Source organism: Rhinopithecus bieti, unplaced genomic scaffold (genome assembly GCF_001698545.2).
Source record: "Rhinopithecus bieti isolate Rb0 unplaced genomic scaffold, ASM169854v2 scaffold_36008, whole genome shotgun sequence".
NCBI lineage: Eukaryota > Metazoa > Chordata > Mammalia > Primates > Cercopithecidae > Rhinopithecus > Rhinopithecus bieti.
In genome coordinates, this window is record NW_016816204.1 from 2492109 (window position 1) to 2509421 (window position 17313).

At 55.8% G+C, this 17313-nt stretch overlaps 1 protein-coding gene across 1 annotated transcript in view; it reads left to right on the top strand.

The window, feature by feature from the left end:
• The window catches only part of SPOCK2 (SPARC (osteonectin), cwcv and kazal like domains proteoglycan 2), a 28364-nt gene extending 11329 nt beyond the window's left edge, over positions 1-17035 (top strand). Inside the window, exons 3-12 of the mRNA XM_017854621.1 lie at positions 5283-5291; positions 5642-5687; positions 5932-6046; positions 7761-7875; positions 9887-10001; positions 10455-10562; positions 11064-11282; positions 13675-13737; positions 14633-14770; positions 14892-17035. Of these exons, the coding sequence (XP_017710110.1) occupies positions 5283-5291; positions 5642-5687; positions 5932-6046; positions 7761-7875; positions 9887-10001; positions 10455-10562; positions 11064-11282; positions 13675-13737; positions 14633-14770; positions 14892-15037 (1074 nt within the window). The 3' untranslated portion in view covers positions 15038-17035. The remainder of the gene's footprint in view (positions 1-5282; positions 5292-5641; positions 5688-5931; positions 6047-7760; positions 7876-9886; positions 10002-10454; positions 10563-11063; positions 11283-13674; positions 13738-14632; positions 14771-14891) is intronic.
• The last annotated feature ends 278 nt before the right edge of the window (positions 17036-17313 follow it).

A 17313-nucleotide genomic window follows, 5' to 3' on the forward strand; every position in this document is an offset into this window, starting at 1 on the left:
TTTATTTTATTATTTATATTTATTATGATTATGATTATGATTTTTCCCTTTATTACAAAGTAATATATATTCATTGCAGAAATTTTGGGGAAAGTTGGGGAAAAGCAGAAAGATGTCAGAATTCTCTGTATTCCTACCCAGCAGAGGAAATGACTATTACCATTTTGGTATAAATCCTTTTCACCTACTCACCTTCTTTTTCCCCAAAATGAGATCAAACTGTATATTCAGTTTCAAGGAGGGAGAGACCGGGTCAGAATTGTGTTCTGGAAGGATCTGGGTGGCCACAGCCATGTGGAAGATGGTGGGAGGAGGGAGACCCTCAGGAGGTGCTGCAGTTGTTCGGATTGGGGTGGTCCAGGCCAGTGGGTGGAGGGCAGGGAGGGCAGGCAAGAGGGATTTGGGAGGGGAAGGGGCAGGACGGTCTTTGGGTTGGCGAGGGTGGCACTGTGAGCCTGCTGCAGGAACAGGCCTGGAATGGGAAGCAGGAGCCTGGGTTCTCCCGGGACCAGCCTGTTCCTCAGCGCACCTTGTATTGCTTTGTGTGAGGCACCCTCGGAGGGAGGAAGAATGGCTGCTCTTTTTCATCCCAGAGGCCCCGTATTTGGGGTGAAGAGACCCAAGAACATCAGCAAAGTATTAGACATAAGCACAGAGTGGGAGGGACCTGAGGCCTCATGGCTGGCCCAGTGGTCTCTAAGCTGCCTGCCTAGAGCCGGCACAGAAGCCTGCCCAAGCTGGGTCTTGCCCATGGGATTCCAGAAGTCTCAGGTAGCACGTGGGTGCTGGAAGATTTAAAAAGCTCCTCGGGGAAGGGCATGGTGCCTCATGCCTGTAACCCCAGTGCTTTGGGGGGCTGAGGCAGGAGGATCACTTGAGCCTAGGAGTTGGAGATCAGCCTGGGCAGCATATCAAGACCCTATCTCTATGAAAAAAAACACACCAAATGTTAGACAGGCATGGTGGCACATGCCTGTGGTCCCAGGTACTTGCAAGGCAGGAGGATCACTTGAGCCTGGGAGTTTGAGGCTACAGTGAGCTATGATCGTGCCACTGCACTCCTGCCTGGGTGACAGAACAAGACCCTGTCTCAATAAATAAATAAAAATAAAGAGCTCCTCGGCTGATTCTAAGGCACAGTCACCACTGAGGTTCTCATGGCACAGTAAGGAAATGACTGGTTTGAGGACATGCCATGGGCCAGGCTGAAAGTGGACTCCTGGTCCAATGCCCCTTCTATGTCCTCTCTCTACCTCCTCCTCCTCACTGCAGACACTGGTCCTCTCTTAAGGAGAGATACTCTATAACTTGTGGGGTGGGAGTGGGGGATGGGGAACCCTGGCTCATTTCCTCTTTTGTCTTGCGATCTCTGGCCAGTTGCTCTTCCTCTCTGAACCTTCGTTTTCTCCTTTCTTCTGGTGTTGATCCTGTTGGCTCTGACTACTTCATAGGACTGTGAAGATAAAAGGCAGACCCATCCAAATTCCTGGAAAAGCATCAGGCAGGCTGGGCACAGTGGTTCACACCTGTAATCTCAGCACTGTGGGAGGCTAAGGCAGGAGGATTGCCTGAGCCCAGGAGTTCAAGACCAGCCTGGGCAACATGGCAAGACCCCCATCTCTATTAAAAAAATGTTTTTTAATTAAAAGCTTTACTCATATAGATAGGTAGATAGATAAGCATATCTAAGCACCATGCAATACAAGCCATGGGCTCTTCCAAATCCCCATTTTCCGGGTGAGATTGGCAGCAGAGCCACCTGCCAGCACTCTCAGGTGTAGAACAGGGCCTCTGTTTCCTGAGAAGCCCCAGGTGCCCTGATGAGACCATTTCTCACAACTGCTAATGAGCCCACTGGGGTGCCAGAAATAGACAGCGCTGCACTGAAAGGCATTATTCGCACTTGCCAACAAACACCTTCTTTTCAGCTTAAAGGTGGCACCAGCCCACACCTGGCCTCGGGGGCCCCTCAGTGTGTCCCTGGGTTTTGCCCTCAGAGTGGCCACTCCCAAGTTGTCCACAGGACTTCCTCATCCTTCCTCCCCGCAAGACCCCCTAGGGGACTCTCCTCACACCGCCTATGGTCTCTGCTGTCCCCGTGGTGGCCTCTCCCTCTCCACTTTTTCGGGGTTCCTCATGTGGCATCTCTGTCCCCCATTTCCCCACCCACAGTCCGGGGCCTTTTCAGCTTGGATTTGTTAAGTGCTTCTTGGATCCCAGGCACCCCACAGGTGCCATCTGCTTTGATCTCTGAGTAGTCCTGTGAGGCACTGAGCCCCTTGAGGTCGGGTGCTTGCCCAAGGTGCGCTGGTCAGGGGAAGCCTGGGGATCTGTAGGACCCCAGGGCCCTGCTCTCCTCGTCCCTCTCTGGCTGGCTGTCTTTGTTCTCCTGGGAGGGAGGGTCCTGGAATCCAGATCCACCGGGGCCCCTCCATCCCTCCCGCCCAGCCTGGCCACAGCAGAGGCAAAAAGCCGAGGCTGGAACCTGGGGCAGTGCTTTGCACAGAAGGGGCTGCCTCCCTGCCAACTGAGTCAGGAGGGGAGTGGGGGATGGTGGAGCTGCTGGGGAAGTCCCTTTCTTAGAACTCCCACCCCATCCCCACTTTCCCCCAAATTTCTAATCAGAAATTCTTGGTCTTGATCTTTGAGAATCCACTGTGTACTGAGTCCCAAAGATTCCACTCACAGCCTGGCTGGAGGTTAAGGCAGCAGGGTTGGGCCAGAGGATGGAAGTATCAGGGGCCTCAGATGACGCCCAGAGGCTGGAGGTGCCTTCCGTACTCCCACTCTGGACAGGTGGGTTGTGGGCACACAGATCTTGTTGGTTGAGGGCAGGTGTGGTTGAGGGCTCATACCTCCCTCCCAGAACCCAGCCATTTCCTGTCACCTGCACAGTCTTGTCCCCACCCCTGCCCCAGGGGATGATGGGTACAGATGGGAAGACCCCAGCTGATGGAGACCAGTTGCCACTTTTGCCCCAACCCTTGTCATCATGGCCTCAGCAGCTGCACCTCTCTTGGCTTCCCTCCATCTCCTGTGGGGTGGACCCCCAGCAGAGGACCCCTGCACCACGAGGAGCTCCTGGAGAAGGCTTCGTTGGTTTTAGCAAATGAGGGAAGTGGTGCCTGCAGCCTCCGCAGAAGCTTGCCCAGGGGCTCAGGAGCGCTCAGGTCAAGCCCCAGGGATGGGGTGGGTGTGAGGCCAGGTGTCCCGCAGGCTCCCAGGAAGCACCCCTGCAGCCTTCCTCTGTCTGCTCCTGGGCCCAGGGGCTGCGGGACTCTTGGCTGCTGGGACAGGTATGTGTGGGCCAGGTGTGGGCCGAGCAGAGGGGTGGGGAAGAGGCTCAGTGAGAGAGACAGAGGAGAGAGGGACACAGGAACACACGGGGACGCAGGTGAAAGCAAGAGAAAGAAGGAGAGAGAGGGAGAGAGCCGGCCTGGGCCCTCACGGGAGCAGTTTGTGGTCCTCCCACCCTCTCCCTCCTTCCTGTCTCCTGCTGCCTCCTTCTCGCACTGCGGAAGAGGCAGGAAGGCCAGCCTGAGGGAGAGCCTCGAGTGCGAAACTGGAGGCTGCTCACAGAGTGGGTTTTGTCGCCTCGTTTCTGGATAAAAACCATCTGGCACTGGGTGAACAGTGTCCTTGTTAGTGTCCTTGTTTTCCTACTGTAGCTACACACGTGTGTGCATATGTCCACCTGTGCATAAATGAAGATGTGCATACATACAAATGCGCCTGCACACACACGCTACATAGTACAGACCTGTGAGTGTGCATGGGTGCACCTGGGTCTGCATAAATGCACACACGCACAGAAGCATGCACTCGGATCTATGCCTGTGCACACCGCGTCTTTCTCGGTGGTGATGCCAACTGCTTGCTCGGGTCTGGCCCCTTCTGGCCTTTGTCCAGGAGGCCTCACCCTGCCTACTCTGATGCTTGCCAGCTTCCAGGGGAGGCTTCAGAAGCCTGAAGGCCTTGGGATTTCAAAGCCCTTTAGGAACTGTTCTGTGTGCCCACTGCTGCATGCGTGTGGGTGCCCTTTGGTGCCATGGCCCCATGTGCTTTCCCCCCAGACCTGACAGCTCTGCTCACCCCTGCACATCTCCGTTCCTTTGGGCTAGGGCAGGACTCAGGATGAAGGGGGCAGCTGCGCGTGACTTCTTATGCCCTTCTCCCCCCCAGCTCCTAGAGCCCCTCCTGGAGCCCCATGCAGAGGAAGTGGGCAGCTGGTCCTTGTAACTGCCCGCCTCCAGGCCTGGGAAGCCCCCTCCTTGCCTGCCTGGCAGAGCTTCCACCAGGAGTGCCCTGGGATGGTTTGGTTTTTTTTTAGCAACTGTCTCTGCCCTGTAGGGGAAAGGGAGGAAGCCAGATAAGTTGAGTGTTCTTACCAGGGAGCTGGGTTGGGTGGGAGGTGCTCTGCCTCTGGCCACTCTGTGGTCCATGGCCCAAGAGGTCCCTGCAGCCAGAGCAGGGTGAGAAGGTCTCCCTTGTGTCTTAGGCCTCAGAGAGTATGTTGTAGCAAGAAGAGTGGCCTGTGCTGGGTGTCGGGAGACCGGGGTTCTGTGACAGGAGGACCTGGGTCAGGTCATCTCCTGTCTCTGGGCTTTCTCCTGCACAAAGAGGGGGCTGGACCAGGTGACCTCATAGGACCCTTTCTGGGTCCTCTGCCTCTGAGGATTTGAAGCTGAACTGTGATAACTGGGGAAACCTCATCACAGGCATGGCCTCCCCACTCACTCCATGTACCAGCTGAGCTCTGTAGAGAAGTGAGACCTTGAGCAAAAAGCATCCCTTTGCAGCCTGGATGAGAGGGCCTTCCTCCCGCCTCACTCACATGGTGGGCAGAGGTCAGGAGAGGGGACTGACAAGGAAGGGCCCTTGGCAGGAGACAGACAGTGCACCGTTTCTCAGGCAGTTTCTGGGACACCCAGGGCACAGGCATGAGAAGCTCTGTTCTCATGCAGTGTGGGCCCCTGGGACATCTGTCTTGGTGGTGGGGCTGGGAATGGAGTGGGGGGTGCCCCACCCTCTCAAAGAAAAAGCCTCTTCTCCTAAGGCCAGTCTTAAGCTCTGTGGTGAAGACATAAGAATACTGGCCTCCTATTGGGGTTCCTGGGGGTCAGAGGAACACAGCCATCAAAGGCCATTGCTCAGCACCCATGGCCACATGACGAGGGGGGGACTCCAGAAACACCAGAGGGCCTCACACTGATATCCCCATCTTTCTCCCCTTCTCCTCCTGCTCCGTTTTCCGTGGCCTGTGGCTGTTCCCTGATCTCCAGGAAGTGGAGGTGAGTACTGCCGAGGGGCCCAGTCTGTGTGGTCTCTGCAGAGCACACCCCCTCCCCTCCTGTCCCTCCACACCCTCACTCTGACTTGCCTTCCCTGCCAGCCTCCAGTGTGGTGTGGGGGCAATAAGGAGCTCACGGGAGAGGCTGGAAAGGATTCTAGACATGGGTTTACAGAGATGGAGGTGTGGGGAAGGCAGCTGGTAGGGCCTGGGTGGACAGGAGTCAGCCACCAGGATGACGGCCATTGGCACATGGCATCGCTGGCCCGGCCTCTCCTTGGCCCCGCAGTTGAACCTCTGGGATATGGATCTTAGCCCTTCCCTTCTCCCTTGTCCCTCTCTGTCCTCTAGGACGACTACATCAAGAGCTGGGAGGACAATCAGCAAGGAGATGAAGGTAACATGACTCTCCCGGCGGGGGAAGGTGACTGACAAGTGTGAAGACTTGAGACCAGAGGGCAAGCCCTGACCCCGCTTGGAGGCTCCTTGAGCAGCCAGGCCCCGGTGGGGGTGGGACTCCTGAGCTCAGGAGCTCTGGTTATCAAGGGCTGCTGGAGGGAGAGGCCTCCCAGCTCAGAAGCGGGGCTGGAGGTTCTTGGGTTCTCCCAGGTGACCTGTGTCCTGACTCTGTGCCCCTGTAGCCCTGGACACCACCAAGGACCCCTGCCAGAAGGTGAAGTGCAGCCGCCACAAAGTATGCATCGCCCAGGGCTACCAGCGGGCCATGTGCATCAGTCGCAAGAAGCTGGAGCACAGGTGAGGGGTTTGGGGAGGTGGGAGCCCTGGAGGGGGTGTGTTCAAAGAGCAAGGGCTCAACTGACCCTCTCCTTATGAATTAGCCATCTACTGCTGTGAAATAAATTATAAAACTTAGTGCTTAAAACAGCAAATATGTATTATCTCACATCATTTCTGAGGGTTGGAATCCAGAAGTTGTTCTCTTAGATGGTTCTGGCTCGGGGTCTGGCTCGGGGTCTGTCTTGAAGTTATCATCAAGGTGCTGGCTGGGGCTGTTTCATCTGAAAGCTTGTCAGGGGCTAGAGGATCCACTTCCAAGCTCGCTCTTATGCTCTTGGTGGGAGACCTCAGTTCCTGGTCATGTGGACCCCTCCATAGGGATGCTTGAGTGTCCTTACAACATGGCGGCTGCCTTCACCTAAAGTAAGTCATTCAAGAGATTAGTGAGGAGAAAGTCACACCATATAGGAACAATTACCAAACACTGTGGGATCCAGGGAAAGTCACATCTCCTTTTTGGGCCTTGATGTAGTATCTCTAAGACAAATAGGTTAGACTAGATAATTTGAGGTTCCTTTCAGCTTTGACATGCAGTGACTTCATGAAATATTTAAGGTGGTAGCTTGTGAGAGGTTGTAGCTTGCAGAGGAGAAAGGAGTGAGGGACATTTAAGGAAGCCTTAGCTCCAGCTGGGTGTGGTGGCTCACACCTGTAATCCCAACACTTTGGGAAGCCGAGGTGGGTGGATCACCTAAGGTCAGGAGTTCGAGACCAGCCTGACCAATATGATGAAACCCTGTCTCTACTAAAAATACAAAATTAGCCGGGCATGGTCGCTTGTGCCTGTAGTCCCAGCTACTCGGGAGGCTGAGACAGGAGAATTGCTCGAACCTGGGAGGCTGAGCCAAGATCATGCCACTACACTCCAGCCTGGGTGACAGAGTGAGACTCCATCTCAAACAACAACAACAACAACAACAACAACAACAACAACAACAAAAAAGGAAGTCTTAGCTCTAGCCCAAGGACAAGGCTCTGTCTGGCTTCAAGACCCTGGAAAAGGTTCCAGTTCCCTCCCTTCTCTCCTGAATCACAGAAGATGAAAGATGGAGTTGCAGTCTTAGAAGGCTGCAGGGGCATGGCCGGTAATGTAACGCATGAAGAGTGGTTTTTTCACGGGCCGCTCTGTGGAGCACAGGCCTGGCAGCTCCTTCTTGGCCCTGTCCCATTATGTGGGAATGCAGGTCCAGGACTCCCACGTCTTCCGTTTTTCAAAGAAAGGCCAAGAATCCAGGTATTTATGTGAACTCTCCCATTTGGTAAATGTTAGTGCATAAATAACTCAATTTAAAAAAAACCCTCGGTGGCCAAGTATGGCCCAGAGGTCATCAGTTTGCAACCTCAGATTTGGTCTGACCCCTTAAGTGAAGTGTGACTCCCTTTTACCTCTGGCTGTCAGACCTGGAGTTGCTACCTGAAGGCCCCATAGGACTCAGTGAAGCCTGGAAGAAGCGAAGCTGGGGGAATTTATGCCTTGCCCAGTTGGTTCAACCCTCTGAGCTGGAGGAAGATCTGGCAGCAGCGTGGGGAGGGTGGGCAGGGGCAGGAAGGGGCTGATCTGCTGGAGGTTGCTGCTGCCTTCCTGTTGGAACAGGTCTCCTCAGCCCTCCCTTCCCCTGCTCCTTCCTCATTGTCACCTCCACCCTGGTGTGCTCCCCACCCTCTCCTGTAGGATCAAGCAGCCGACCGTGAAACTCCATGGAAACAAAGACTCCATCTGCAAGCCCTGCCACATGGCCCAGCTTGCCTCTGTCTGCGGCTCAGATGGCCACACGTACAGCTCTGTGGTGAGGAGCCCTGGCCCCAGGTAGGGTGGGGGTGGAGTCACCCGAGGCCACAGGAAGCAGAAAGGATGACCCAGCTGGGGCCTCCCAAGGGGTTTCCAGGACTGAGGTGGGGCCAGATGGCAAGGTCAGTGCGTTCAATGCAGCCAGCCATACTGGGGCCACCTGCAGCCCTGGCTGGGACTACCTGAGAGTTGGAGCCAGACCCTGTCTGTACCTGACCTCGGATAGGTGCAGGTAGGGAGTGGGGCCTGAAAGAGACTCTGCGGTCAGGTAACTGCAAGTCAAAGGAACCGAGGGAAGCCTCAGCCAAGTGTCCATGGGTGAGGAAGAAGGAGCTCTGGCATCCAATTGTTAGAAAGTGAAGAAGAGGATTTCCACAGGGAGGCACCAGTGTTAACCAGTGAGCAGGGGCCTTCTGGGGCAGCAGGAAATAATCTTCCATAAGAAGGTGATGGAAGAAGGAATTGACTGGGAGAATGAATTTGCACCTTATGGGGATTTTTGTGAGGATTTCAGGAGACAATATTTGAGAAAGCATTTAAAAAATTTTAGGCTGGTCATGGTGGCTCACGCCTGTAATCTCAGCACTTTGGGAGGCTGAGACGGGTGGATTGCTTGAGTCCAGGAGTGTGAGACCAGGCTGAGCAACATAGTGAGACCCTGTCTCTACAAAAAATATAAAAATTAGCTGGGTGTGGTTGCATATGCCTGTGATTCCAGCTATTTGAGAGGCTGAGGTGGAGGCCAGGAGTTCGAGGCTGCAGTGAGCCATGATTGCACCAGCCTGGGCGACAGAGTGAGACCTTGTCTCAAAAAAAAAAAAAAAAAAAAGAACATAGAAATGCAGATGCTGATTGTGAATGTTTTTACTGGCAACAAGGAGTCAGGAATTGCTTGGTTTGGGAGGGCACTGACAGCTGGCTCGGGGTGGATGCCAGGGCTGAGGGGCCTTCCTGGAGTGAGATGCAGATTTCAGTTACCCGCTGTGGGTGATGATTGACGTTGCTGTGGGGATGAGGTCACCAGGGAGAAGAAAGGGAGGAGAGAGAGAGAGAGAATGAGCAAGAGACCAGGGCAGAGGCTGTATTTAGGAGGTGGGAGGGGTGCAGAGGAGCTGGCAGAGCTGGCAGGAGGAGGAGGAGAAGAAGAGGAGCTAGTGTCCCACAACCCAAGGCCAGGGCGAGGTCTGGGCAGGACGCTGCAGTGCGGCCCGGTTCGGGGATCACGCTGTCCTTTAGGGAGGTGGAGGTCGGCAGGAAATCTGGCTTTCACCCCGGCCCATGGCCTTGGGCAAGTCACTGGGCCTCTCTGCGCCTTGCTGTTCTCTGCTGAGCAGGAGAAACCCAAGCCTCCCAAGTGAGACAATGTTGTCGAGTGCTGTGATGACCCGCTTCCCATTAGCAGCCGCCCCATGAGAAGAAAGAGATATGACCAGGAAAAAAGGCTTTCATGACGAGGAGTGCATGAGCCCCTCTCAGAACCTGGCTTTAGCAGGCAGCCGTGGCAGAAGCAGTTCTCAGCGAAGGCCAAGGAATTGTTAGATGCTCCATAGGCGGTGCTGTGTCTTCTCAGGAGAGCTGAGAAAAGCCCACTGGGGTGACTGTGCAGAGATCACTGAGGGAAGGGCTGATGGCTGATTACACAGGGACCAAGGAACAGGCCATGAGAACCAGGGGGAGTGACAGACAGCTAACACAGGGGAGGGGCGACAGGGGCAGGGAGGGAAGGGGAGATGGGTGTCCTGGGAGGGACAAATCCTCAGAGAGGGCCGAGCAGGTTCATGGGAGCCTGCATGGCTAGGACCAGCTCTGGACCCTGCTTCCCGGGCCCTGCCTCTCTCCACTGTGCACCTCGGTCTGCAGAGGGACCAAGAGGGGCCCTTCAGGCTGTTCATGGGTGCTCCATGGGGGGAGGCAGATGAGGCTGCCATGGGAGGCTTGAGGGTGTCCCCAGTTGTGGGGACCCCTGGGGTAAGCCCTCAGTCCCTTGTCCCACCTTTCCCTGTGTGCAGTGTAAGCTGGAGCAACAGGCGTGCCTGAGCAACAAGCAGCTGGTGGTGCGATGCGAGGGCCCCTGCCCCTGCCCCACGGAGCAGGCGGCCACCTCCACTGCCGATGGCAAACCAGGTGAGGAGAGCACTGGGCCACCAGGCTGGGGGCACTGCAGGGCCACCTGGCACCTCCTTCAGGACTCTAGGATGGTAGAAGAGGTGTGCGGAGCAAGAGGGAAGTGGCAAAAATGCAGAAAGGCTTGAGGGAGCTGTGAGGTCAGAGGTCCAGGTTAACACAGAGCAGGAGGCTTGGGCTCAGCCCTTGTTTCTCCCCTGGGTGCCTGGAAGGTGGGCAGAGGGAGGGACTCAGCCACAGATAATCTGGGCTGTGTGTTTTTCATGCTAGGAAGGAGTAGGTGGTGGGAGATGGGAGAGGACTTAAGAGGAAGTCCAATTTCCACCTTCCCTTCTGCTGCTGCCTCCCTGACCCCTGCTCAGCCTCCTGGCCTGTAGGGCAGGATCCCAGACTGAGATCGAGCCTGCTGCTCCACTGCACATTCACCCTCCGTGCTTTCTCTCTGTTCTGCAGAGACTTGCACCGGTCAGGACCTGGCTGACCTGGGAGATCGGCTGCGGGACTGGTTCCAGCTCCTTCATGAGAACTCCAAGCAGAATGGCTCAGCCAGCCCGGCCAGCGGTAGGAAGCTTGCTGCTCTGCCTGGAGGAGGGAGGGAGATAGGGAAGGGGCTGAGGACACAGGTGTATGCTGAGCCAGCCTGCCCTTGCTCCTTCCTGCCGGACTCTGGGTCCTACCCAGAAGGTTCTGGCTCCAAAAGAACCTTCACCCCCCAAAGAAGTCGACTTCCACCAGAGCAGGAGGGATACTGGTTAGCTAGTAGGAAGAACTTAACATGGGTGGAGGGAGCTTAAACCCTGACATGGGTAGCCCAGGGAAAGCAGGAATTCTTTTCCCTGAAGGGCTTTCAGAACAGGGTTTTGAATGGTTCAGGCATAGTCCTATGTGGAGGTGAAAGGAAGGACCTTCGGCCATTCTCGAGTTTCTCAATGCCATGGTTAGATTCCAAGCTGCCCAGACCCAGATCAGAGGGCTGGGGCTGATGGTGAGGTGGAGGGATGGAGGGCTGGAGAAACGACTGAAGAGCTAGCTGAAGCGTGCCTGAACCTGGTCTTTTCCCAGGGCTGGACAAGAGCCTGGGGGCCAGCTGCAAGGACTCCATTGGCTGGATGTTCTCCAAGTTGGACACCAGTGCCGACCTCTTCCTGGACCAGACGGAGCTGGCTGCCATCAACCTGGACAAGTACGAGGTCTGCATCCGTCCCTTCTTCAACTCCTGTGACACCTACAAGGATGGCCGGGTCTCCACTGCTGAGTGGTGCTTCTGCTTCTGGAGGGAGAGTGAGTGTGACCCCTCTCCCAGGCCCCTGCCTCACCCGTGTGGGCTCTGCCTGAAGTTCCAGGCTCTCTTGGGAAGTCAGAGTGGCTCTTTCTTGGCTATGTCCCCAAACCCAGCACTTTCCCAGCTTGCCCACTTCATGTACTCCCTCAGGGCTTCATCCTTTAAGACCTGGGGAAGCCAACACTTTCAGCTCCCTTACTTGGCAGGCTCCCAGACGGATCCAGATTTTGTGGGTCCTGATGCTTATATACTTTTGGAGATCTTCTTCAAGAAAGAGTTAAAAAAAAATCCCAGCATTTTGGGAGGCCAAGGTGGGAGGATCATGTGACCCCGGGAGTTGGAGACCAGCCCAAACAATACAGGGAGACCTCATCTCTATGAAGAAGAAGAAGAAAAAAAAATAGCCAGGCGTGGTGGCATGCGTTTGTGGTCCCTGCCACTTAAGAGGCCAAGGTGGCAGGATCGCTTGAGCCTAGGAGGTTGAGGCTACAGTGAGCTGAGATTGTGCCACTGCACTCCAGCCTGAGCAGCAGAGCAAGAACCTGTCTCAAAAAAAAAAAAAAAAAAAAAAGGAAAGAAAGAGTATGAAAAATTACAAATGTAAACTTTCTGGGGCCCCTCAGAGGGCTTGGGAAAGGGCTGTATAAGTGAGGGTCTTAGAGCTGAAGATGCATTTGCTTCTCGGTGATTCTTCTTTTGGGCATATCTTACATTTTGTGCCGCCAAATAAGTGATTACATACATTGTCATCAACCTTAGAGATGTGATGAAATTTCTCAGCTGAATATACCTGAAGCCAGAGCTTTCAAACCAGAGTACTCTCTGGAAAGACTGAGGTCCCCAGGGCTCACCTGACCTGTGCGGCCGGAGCTGGGGAAGCCTGGTGTTCCTCGCTGGATGGTTCTCCCCATCTTGGTGGGGGATCGGCAGTCAGGGCTCAAAGCTTCAGCCCGAGCCCCACCATACGCTAGTCAGGGATCCCTGGCAAGTGACCGAATCTTTCTAAGTTCTGCTTCTTCATCTGCATCAGGAAATAATAATACCTATCTTGGAGCCTGTTGTGACGATGTGCCAAGAAAATCTGTGCAGAGCACCGTGTAATTCACAAATTCCTCTGCAAATGCGTGGTATTGTGATCTGTTTCAACACTCTGACTGCCCAGCCCTCCTGTGACCTGTGTCACTCTAGCACTTTGACTTTCCGGGCCTTTGAAGGCCATTCCATCCATTCTATACAGCAGCTTTCTTGGGTAGGAGGCTGGGAACTGTCCTCATTTTACAACCAGGCAGGCTTCCAGCTTGGAGAGGTGGGGACTTCCCAAGGTCGCAGACAAGTTAGAGGCTGGCTGCCAGTTACAGTCATGCGTCACTTAACGAGGGGGATACATTCTGAGAAATGCATCGTTAGGTGATTTCCTCACTGTGCAAGCATCACAGGAGTGCTTCCACAGACCCCGGTGGTGCGGCCTCCTGTGCACCTGGCCCATTGCTCCCAGGCTACAGCCTGTGCAGCATGTTATGTGCTGAATACTGCAGACACATAACATGTAACACATAAATGCTTACCATTGTAACACAACGGTAAGCATTTGTGCATCTAAACATAGCTAAACATAGACTGGACGTGGTGGCTCATTTCTGTAATCCCAGCACTTTGGGAGGCCGAGGAAGGTGGATCACCTGAGGTCAGGAGTTTGAGACCAGCCTGGCCAACTTGGTGAAATCCCGTCTCTACTAAAAAGACAAAAATTAGCCAGGCATGGTGGCGGGCGCCTGTAATCCCAGCTACTTGGGAGGCTGAGGCAGGAGAATCACTTGAACCTGGGAGGCAGAGGTTGCAGTGAGCCGAGATCACGCCATTGCACTCCAGCCTGGGAGACAAGAGCAAAAGTCCATCTCAAAAAATAAAATAAAATAAAGAGCTAAAAGCAGAAAAGGTACAGTAAAAATAGTGTTGTAATCTTATGGGACCACCATCCATTGTTGACTGAAGTGTTGTCATGTAGCGTGTGGCTGTATTTTCAGGCTTGGGAGTTCTCTCTAACATTCCCTCTAGCATTACGTTCCCCTGGGGTCTCTCACCTTTGGGTGTCTATGTGTTCACCCCACCTCCTCTTCTGAATCCTGTTACTCCTCTCATGGGTCCCTAGGACTTCTTGGGGAACCTCAGGTCATCCACAGCTGTGGGATGAGCTCCCCTAATTAGAGACTGGGTGTTTTCATGCCACAGAGCTCCTATGCTTCCCACCCCTGCTGTGGGGTGGCCCTGTGTCGGAAACGGGGCGTTTTCATCTTGCAGAGCCCCTGCCTGGGTCTCTAAGCCTTGAAGGGCTCGGTGCATCCCCCCAGCACCAGGGGACAGCTCCCTCAGAGACTGCTTCTCTCCCCACAGAGCCCCCCTGCCTGGCAGAGCTGGAGCGCGTCCAGATCCAGGAGGCTGCCAAGAAGAAGCCAGGTGAGGGGCTAGACCAGGCACTCAGAGGAGGAGGTGGGGACAGCTTCCTGGGTTCGTCTGAGACCCAGTGGCTCAAGCCTTGGGCCTCATGGCAGACATGGAGCCCAGAGGAGGCCCTGGCCTAGGAAGACAGGAGAGGGATGCCTCCTTCCTGTGTCTATCCTTGTGGGGGGCAGGGCCCCCCAATGCGCCCCAGAAAAGCGTGTTTTAGGCACTAATTTTATGCCCATCCATGCCGGAGCTAGAGTTTGGGATACAGAAGGACCCTGGAACCCTCCATTGAGTTCCGTTTCCTTCAGCAAGCATGTGACTAGTGTTTGAGTGAGGTGGCTCCCTGAGAGACACTCCCTCACATACTCCATAAACACCCGGGGGCCTTCTCCAGAGATACAACAGCAACAGACCCAGCTCAGAGCGGACGGCAAGACAGACGCACTCCTCGGCCTCATAACCCTTTAGCTTGGGCCAGTCAGGAAACACACAACACACAAATGGACACACCAAAAAGATAGAACTAGCAGTGTGACCTGTACACAGGCGCCCAGGACCTTCAGCTGCGGGGCCTACAGGAAAGCGAGTGGGCCCTGGAGGCAGGTCAGACTCCGAGTGGCTGGGAGGAGAAGGCTGGGCTTTCCTGGCAGGGGACAGCCAGGCTGGAGGAACTGTGGGAGGATGGAGAGTGTCGAACCCGGTGAAGTCAGACTGGCTGTCCTACAAGATCTGGGCCACAGAGTCAGGGAAACCGATGGGGTGGCTGGGAGCTGGCACAGGGGCTGAGCAGTGGTTCAAGGAAGCGGGTTTCCTCATCTCCAGCGAGTAGAGCCGGAGGTCACCTCTCTGAGGGGCCCACAGCCCGGGTCCCTGCTCTGACCCTGCCTGGCCCCATCTCATTCAGGCATCTTCATCCCGAGCTGCGACGAGGATGGCTACTACCGGAAGATGCAGTGTGACCAGAGCAGCGGCGACTGCTGGTGTGTGGACCAGCTGGGCCTGGAGCTGACTGGCACCCGCACGCATGGGAACCCCGACTGCGGTACGGGCTGGGCGGCTCGGGGCCTGCTCGGGGCCTGGGCCTGGGGGGCCCTTGTCGTAGGATGCCAGGTGGGGGCGTACCAGAAGCTCCCTCACCCCCTGTTGGCTTGGTCCCCTCACAGATGACATCGTGGGCTTCTCGGGTGACTTTGGGAGCGGTGTTGGCTGGGAGGACGAGGAGGAGAAGGAGACGGAGGAAGCAGGCGAGGAGGCCGAGGAGGAGGAGGGCGAGGCAGGCGAGGCTGACGACGGGGGCTACATCTGGTAGATGCCCTCAGGAGCCGGCAGCCGGAAGGGACTCAACAGCAGAGCTCTGAGCAGCAGCAGGCAGCTTCGAGAACGGATCCGGAAATGCAGTCAGAAGGACCCTGCTCCACCCGGGGGGACCGGGAGTGTGAGTGTGCATGGCATGAGTGTGGCACAGATGGCTGGGATGGGTGACAGTGTGAATTCGTGTGTGCGTGCGTGTGTGTATGTGTGCGTGTGTGTGTGGCATGTGCTGACAAATGTGTCCTTGAGCCACACTGCTCCTGGCAGAGTGAGTCACCCAAAGGCTGCTTTGGCCTCCTTGTAGCTGTTTTCTTTCCTTTTGTTGTTGGTTTTAAAATACATTCACACACAAATACAAATTGACAGGTCAAAATCCATGAAATGAGATGCCCCCAGCCGCGTCCCCCAGCCCAGCCCTGACCCCTTGGGTTCCTACCCTGGCTCGACCGGCCCTTGCCTGCCCTTCTGCCTCTTGCTTCTGAAGTCAAGCTCTGGCCTGCGAGCCTGTCCCCATTGCAAAGGGGAGGGAGGGCAGGGAGCTGTCTACCGGCTGAGGTCCTCCCAAAACTGGGCCGATGTGGTGTGACATCCCCACCAGCCTCAGATGAGACGGGCCAGGACGCCCAGCCACAGCAAGCCCTGTCCCTTTGCTGATCCCCAAGCACTAGAGAAACTCTCCTAACCCAAGGCAGAGTGATGAAGGTGGCAGCGAGGAGGAGGAGGAGGAGGGCAGCAGCTGAGAGGCCGGGGACAGGGTACCTTGCTAGGCTGTCCAAGGTCTGTCCCAGGGGGCCCAGGTGGTGCGGGTAGAACAGGGTGGGGAGAGGGGTCGGCTCAGCAGGAGGAGGCTGTGGCTGCAGAGACTGGAGGAGCTTTTAGGAGTTGAGAAGGGGCAGCTCTAAATCCCAGACCCTGGAATAGCCTGTTCCTTTTCTCTGGGTCTTGTGTTGGAGTCATGGTCTGGGCTGCTCTCTTGGGGACACTGGGCGGTGGTTACAGAGTTGACCTCTGCCTGGCTCCCTGTTGGTGCAGTCCATCCCATGGGGTGCTGCTCCTGCCTTCATCCCCCTTGCTGGGGTCCCCTCGTCCACTTGAGGGCGCCTGAGGGCCAGCAGCAGCAGGCGAGGAGCCTGGGTCTAGGCTAGGGTTGTGTGTGCTCACCTCCTCCCTGACCCTTAACACTCCCATCCTGCCCAGACCCACAGAGAGACCTGTCCCTGAGACCCCAGAGAGAAGCAGCTGTCGAAGGCTGCAGCCTTCCCGCGCTCTGAGACCATGATCTTCCTCCTGCCAGGGGAGAGCCACCCACAGGCCATGTCCAGCCCCACTCCCCTCAGCCCCCCGGGGTTTCCTTCTGGCCCCTCTGAAGATCCCCTAGGGTTGCCCCTGCAGAGGGGCTTCCCCAAGCTCTGTTTCGAAGCCTGCAGTATGGAAAAGTGAGAAGTCAGAGGGGACAGGACAGGTGCAGCTAGGCTCTGCGGCCACACCTCGCACCTCGCTGTTCCCAACATCCCCTGAGCAGTGTAAGCTCATCTCGCCAGATGAGAAAAGGCCCCGTGCATTTCTTTTGCTTGTTTGTTGCTGTTTTCCCCCAGCCGTCAAGTTCTCCCCATGGAAGCAAATTCCTTAACACCTTTGGTGGAGAATTTCTTACCCAGACTTGGGGCTGTGATGCCCTTCAGTGCGAGAGAGCAGCGTGCATGTGTGTGCCTGTGTGTGAAGCTGGGGGCTGTCTTGGTGGCCTGGGAGTGTGAGGAGGGGCCTCCTGTGTGCTGGGTGGGTGGTGGATGTGGGGTCAATGCGGTGAGGCTCTCTGGGTGAAGCTCCCAACCTGGCAGTCCCCAGCCTCCCAGCATCTGCGAGTGTCTGTTGGACTTTACAGAAGAGCCTCACCCTGTCTGCCCCTCACTCTGCCCTGGAATCAACATCTTCCGAGTCCTTCTTGAGGGAAATAGCAGAGCCCCACTTAGCCCCATAAACCGCTTCCCATTCCGCAGCCCAGTTCTGATTGTTGAGGTGTCGTGCCATTCCAGGTCCCCCGGCCCCTTCTTCCTCCTGTCCTCTCTCTGTCCTCCCCCTCCCCCTCCAGCCCCGGCTCAGTTCAGGGAAATGCTGTTCCACATCAGCCCTCTGCTTTCTGAGGCAGCCGCGCCTCTGACTCGGAGCTACTTGACACTTTGCTCTTGCTAGGATTGAAGTCTACCTGTCTCTTCCCTCTGCCCCAGCTGGAGTTCTGGAACTTTCCTACTGTGTGGCGGGGGTGGGGGGGGGGGG